The 6,006-nt window shown below is 34.2% G+C and overlaps 1 protein-coding gene across 2 annotated transcripts; it reads left to right on the top strand.

The window, feature by feature from the left end:
• Positions 1 to 1,651: 1,651 nt before the first annotated feature.
• On the top strand, positions 1,652 to 5,284 carry LOC132059766 (monooxygenase 1-like). 2 transcript variants are annotated; one of them, XM_059452540.1, is made up of 6 exons: positions 1,652 to 1,910; positions 2,405 to 2,551; positions 2,775 to 2,825; positions 2,901 to 3,072; positions 3,712 to 3,937; positions 4,603 to 5,284. In XM_059452540.1, the coding sequence occupies exons 1-6, from the start codon at positions 1,822 to 1,824 to the stop codon at positions 5,100 to 5,102; spliced, it is 1,185 nt and encodes a 394-aa protein (XP_059308523.1). In that variant the 5' UTR covers positions 1,652 to 1,821; the 3' UTR covers positions 5,103 to 5,284. The 2 variants fall into 2 exon arrangements, with proteins under 2 accessions (XP_059308523.1, XP_059308524.1); XM_059452541.1 differs by lacking the exon at positions 2,775 to 2,825 and having other exon boundaries at positions 1,653 to 1,910.
• The last annotated feature ends 722 nt before the right edge of the window (positions 5,285 to 6,006 follow it).

The following is a 6,006-nucleotide window of genomic DNA, read 5'->3' on the forward strand; positions in this document are numbered from 1 at the left end:
TACTAGTTAAGTAATAATTCTAAGAAGAAACACCACACTTGTATCTAAAAATCAGCCTGAGAATATCTGACTTCGTAAGTCATAGTAAATTCTCATTCTTTTTCTAATTTTAACTATTCATAAATTTTTGACTTTTGAGATGAGAATTGACCGGATGGGATGAAACCGGCTTCAACAGGCAATTCAAAGTTATGGTGACGTCCATTTTGATTCAACTAGCTCCTTGCCTTAGCTCTATATATTTTGATAAAATATTGTTGAGCGCCAGGTATTCAAGTGGTATTGCATTTTAATTCTCTGGTAAAACTTTCTTGGAAAACAAGAACTAGGACTAATATTATATTGAAAATGAAGACCCTCAACAAATTTGACATCTATCTAATGTTATTGGAATACTTCTCGGTTATATAATTTGTGAATTATTAACAGGCCAGTAAGTACTCATATTTCAGAGCAGTATGATCACGACCTATCTACAGGCTTGACCAATATTCAAATATGATTATTCCGTTAAGAACTCAAGTACTGTATTATAAAATTGATTTTTAAGAAACAATGTGTATATTCAAAACATTGCCGTACACACCAATGTTATAGCATGAAGAAAATTTGATTAGAGGGCTGGGTTACAAAAGTTAGCGTCCAAATTAATATTATACCAAACAATCAATTCTAGCATATCGCAAAAAATGTTATCATACTATAACCAATCTGGTTAATAAATACACATATTAGTATGTTGCAAAAGCAAATTTGAAGAGCTGTCTCGAAACTTTTTCCGCATGTTACTTTACAATAGCTTAAAACGGCGTCGATGTCAGCAATATTTGTATACTCGCTAGGCAATTAGACATTTTCTTACTCTCTTCATTCCAATGTAAATAAATTTCTGGCACCTTTTTTTATGATTCAAAATAAATGAATTTTTCAAAATCTAAAAATAAATTATTTTTCTCCGAAATTATCCTTCTCTCTTTTAAGAATCTCAACATTGACTGTCTTTTATTTTAAGAAAAGTTTGGTAACAAAAAAAAGAATAATATTAACAAATTATTTTTAATTACTATCTTTAATTAACTTTATTAAGGGATGTGCCACGTCTCAAAAATTTATTTATTTTGAAATAGGGGAGTATATGTGTATCTTAAGAAAGCGCCAACACGATTTAGACCAACCGACAGTCTATGGGTGCCAGTAATGAAATAAATTTGAATTCTTTATTACACACCTTGGGAAGCTAATTATTATTTCATCAGAAGAAGATAGATAGCCTCTTCTCGACATTATAACCGCGATTTTATATTCCTGTGCAAGTGCAAGTATTGCATATTACCACATGCAGCATGTGCTTGATTCAATGTACTTTGGAACTTAAATACAATATATTTTGAGAGCTTAACGTTTTGCGACTGTTCCCAAATAGGTTTTAACGAAACATAGTGTCCCAGAATGTAAAAGGAAAAACTAAATCGAACAAGTATTTTAAAAAAATCTTAGTACAACTTTTTTTTCAACAAAAAGTTTCATGGCCAAACGGGTGTTAGATTATTCATTATCGTATCCAATGACGTCACGCCTGTTATCATGTTGTCGTACATAGATATGAATAATTTAGGTTTGTGGTCTAAACTTTTTGTTTGCTGAGGAATATAATTCAACACTTTCTTGGAAAACAATACATTTTCTTTACTAACTCCAATTAATGGTCTTACTTAAGAAACCACTTCTATTTATATACTCATATAGATCAAAGCATTCACTGCCTATCCAAAAGTCAATTAATCATAAATATCATTGAGTGAGTGAAAAGAGAGAAAAAAGATGGAGTCAACTGGTTGTGAAGAAATGCACGAAATAGTCATAGTGGGTGGTGGCCTTTGCGGTCTTGCCACAGCTCTTGCTTTGCACAAGTACTTTTCTCTCTACCTTTTTTTTCCCATTCTTCTCCTACTTTCTATAGCATTAGTATTAATCTTGTAATTTCTTGTCCTTCAATTTCTGTTACTATCGGTTGTTTTTTTTTACTTCGATTATCGTATTATTTTGCTATTGTTACTGTTCCTTTTTCTAAATGATATGTAATGATTTCTCTATTATTTGTTATGTTTGCTTTACTGTTGTATTAAATTTTTTGAAAACTGCTTTGATATGGGTTATTTGAGCCGATGGTCTTTCAGAAACAACCTTTCTATCTCCACGAGGTAGGAATAAGGTCCATGTACACTGTATCCTCCACAAACCCCACCTGTGGAAATACACCGGATTTGTTGTTATTATTGTTCTTCTTCTCTACTTTCTTTGGACAAGTTATAGTTAATATCAGTGTATTTTACTGAAGAAAGAATTTTTATTTTAGTGTATTTTACTGAAGAAAGAACTTTTATATACATAAAATAAAATGCAGAAAAGGGGTAAAGTGTGTGGTATTAGAGAAATCAGAAACATTAAGAGCAGCAGGAGCGGCTATAGGTGTCTTGCCTAATGGATGGAGGGCACTTGATCAGCTTGGTGTTGCTTCTCACCTTAGAACTACTGCTCTTCCTCTTCAAGGGTAAGATAGCCTTTTCCCCATTCTTTTTTACCCACTACAAAAAGAACTTGAATTAGATCTGAATTTTATCGCTAATCTGTCGCTAAATTGCTAACAGATTTTTTTGATAATCAATGGCTAAACTTATCACTAATCCGTCGTTAAATAGGATTAGCGATGGATCTTGCTGTTTAGCTACAGAACTTGTCCGTCGCTGATTTTTAAATTTTTTTCTACTCTACAGGACACGAATGACATGGACCGATAAGGGCAAAGAACAATACACACCAAACAAGTAAGTGAGATCTCACTTTTTTTTCTGCACTTGAAAGAACAGAAAGTAATTAACATTAATCACTGTATAATTAAGGAATATTGGGGAGGTTCGGTGTCTGAAAAGGAGCGATATAGTTGAAACATTTGCTGACGCTTTGCCTCCGAAGACTATATGTTTTGGATGTGACATTGTGTCCATAGAAATGGATCCTCTAACTTCATTACCGTGTCTTCTACTTTCTAATGGAAAGCGTATTCGTGCTCAGGTACTCTTTCTTTATTCACTCTTTCCTCTTTATGTATAAAGTACCCTTTGGGATATCTTGCAAACTTAATTCTTGCGCCACAGGTGTTGTATTAGTATATGATGTGAAGTTGGTTCAATTGAATCTCTTTGGGCGAATATTTTTTTATTTTGCATATAGGTTAAAGAGTTTCATGTATATACAATTTGATGAATCTCCTCGACACTGGAAATTTCTGATGTAGTGGTGGTAAGGATGGCTCAAAAATATGCTTTAGGTTACGTTGTTGGTTCAAATCTCACTTGTGACACTCTAACACACTCTTTTGAATCGGCTTGTTAGAACTCTTGGCTCGTTATCATAAATTAGGGTTATAGATTTTCATGAATTATGCATATGAATAATTCATATGTTAGAGTGTCATCAATTTTATGGACAGAGTAGCATTATAGAAGTCTCTGATTCACTTGATTATTACTTAAGTAAAAGCTTACAATTATTTTTGTTCTTGACAGAAGACAGTTTAGCATTTGTTGTTAGAAACTTGCATGACAATAAGCTGAATTAAATTTACTTCTTTCACTTGCATATAGTTGGCTGCTGCTTATGATGCACTAGTTTGCAGCATTTGATTCTATTATGTTTGAGTGATCGTTGCAGATTTTGATCGGATGTGATGGATCGAGGTCAATAGTGGCAAGTTACCTTGGGTTAAAGTCTGCAAAAACATTTCGAACTTCTGCAATCCGGGGTTTAACCAGTTATCCCAATGGTCACTCGTTTCCTCTAGAATTTGTCCGCCTCATAACTGGCAAAACCGCAGTTGGGAGACTACCAATCACTGATAAGTTGGTCCACTGGTTTATTGGTGTTCAACAGGGAACAGGTAATTCTATCCACTAAAACATTAATTAGTTGATGACACAGTCAATCCAATTGATGCAACATGTTAATGTGACTTCAATTTCGATACTTTCCATGAGCCCACAGATGATTTTTCTCTCTATCTTGTTTGGAATTTTAGGCATATTTGTCATACCTCATAAATCTTGAGTCCATCTTTCTTCTTTTCTATATCGGAAAAAGGTTTAAAAATGTCATTCACATATTAGAGAAGTCTCAAAAATGTCCTCCTTCGACCTATCGAATTAAAATTTCTCTCTTTCCACCTTTCGGATAAAAAATGCCCTCCTTTCACCTATTGGATCAAATTTTCCCCTAGCATTATTTTCAAGGCTAAAAATTGACCCGTCATTAACAACGCAATTATATGACATTTAATTAAATTTTAATTAAACACTTGACATGTGAAACAATTAAGAGTCATTTATAATACGTTAAGAAATTTTTTTATGGCCAGTAGGTGAAAGAAGGGGTAAATTTGATCCAACAGGTGAAAGGAGAATATTTTTGAGTCATTTCTAATATGTTAAGGACGACATTTTGACCCTTTTCATTTTTATATTGTCTAATTGATTGTGTGCCTTTTATTGCGGGTGATTAATTCATAATTCAACACTAGTTACAAATGTTTACAATTTGCACATTCAGATGCCAAGTTCCCACAAGATCCAGAACTTATCAAACAAAGAGCTCTTGAGGCAGCAAGTGGTCATCCAGCTGATGTACAAGAAATGATAGAAAGATGTGACCTGGATTCTCTATCTTTCACTCACTTGAGATATCGCGCACCATGGGACTTGATCCTTGGAAATTTTCGTGAAAAAACAGTAACGGTTGCTGGGGATGCAATGCATGTAATGGGTCCATTTATTGGGCAGGGAGGTTCAGCAGGAATAGAAGATGCAGTGGTTCTTGGAAGAAACTTGGCAAAGACATTAATGAATGGAAGTGGAAAAGTTGAAGAGGCACTGGATCAGTATGTAAAAGAGAGGAGAATGAGGGTGGTAAAACTGGCAACACAATCTTATCTAACTGCCCTTCTTGTTGAGAATAGACCAATGCTGATAAAATTTGTTGTCATAGCTGTTATGGCAGTTTTCTTCAGAAACCCAAGTGCTCATACTGGATATGATTGTGGTCTCCTTTGATAGCAAGTGTTTAGCCTGAATTTTTATTTTATATTTTTGATTATAGAATCTGCATTTGTATCCATCTTTTGAAATCATTTGTCGATGTACAGATAGATATATATGTTGATTTTTGTATATCCTCATAGTGTAGAAAATCTTCTGAAAGATTTGATCTTTGTTATCTATTATTTTCCAGTCAATCTATTTTATGCAACTTTAGCCTAAATAATTGATTATCTTCCTCTAGCTGACATGGTGAATGATCAAATTTCCAAAAAGACACGCTCAATATACAATAGAAACATATTCAATATAAAATTTCCCAACAAAATAATACTTGACGTGGGGTATTCTAAGTTAGAGGGTCAAACATCTATTAAGAGCCTTATAACGTTTCACACTACGTACTCATATATAGTTCAAATTATGGATAAAATCAAGTTTCTAATAAGTTTTAGAGTACTGATAACTTTGCTGCCATATGTAAATTCAACAACATCTTGGCCTAAAGCTATCAAGCACTTTGTGCTAGTTCACGGACCATGGTCTTTGTCACGACCCAACCAGAGGGCCATGACGGGCACCCGGAGCTAACCTACCGAGTACCTCTAAGCATACATCTCATAATCATTTTTGGGTCCAAAGGTAGCTCATGGTTGTCATAACCTGTAAGGACATATACCATAGCTTAATGGTGCATCTCTATATAATCATCAACAATTATGCTCGTCATCACCAGCCGACAAGGCTACCGATATATTATACAATAATATGAACCGGTGGAGCTATAAAACATCTAACTGTACACACACGTCTACGAGCCTCTACATAGAATACAAATGATCATAACGACCAATACCAAATAGACTATGACTCAAGTAAGTGGAGTGCTCCCGAGAATCCGCCGATAGAACAACTACGG

Source organism: Lycium ferocissimum, chromosome 6, assembly GCF_029784015.1.
Source record: "Lycium ferocissimum isolate CSIRO_LF1 chromosome 6, AGI_CSIRO_Lferr_CH_V1, whole genome shotgun sequence".
Lineage (NCBI taxonomy): Eukaryota > Viridiplantae > Streptophyta > Magnoliopsida > Solanales > Solanaceae > Lycium > Lycium ferocissimum.

Coding starts and splice junctions, on each gene's coding strand:
- LOC132059766 (XM_059452540.1), top strand. CDS start 1,822: ATGGAGTCAACTGGTTGTGAAGAAATGCACGAAATAGTCATAGTGGGT. Junction 1,911..2,404: donor ACAGCTCTTGCTTTGCACAA/GTACTTTTCTCT, acceptor AATAAAATGCAG/AAAAGGGGTAAAGTGTGTGG. Junction 3,073..3,711: donor GAAAGCGTATTCGTGCTCAG/GTACTCTTTCTT, acceptor TGATCGTTGCAG/ATTTTGATCGGATGTGATGG.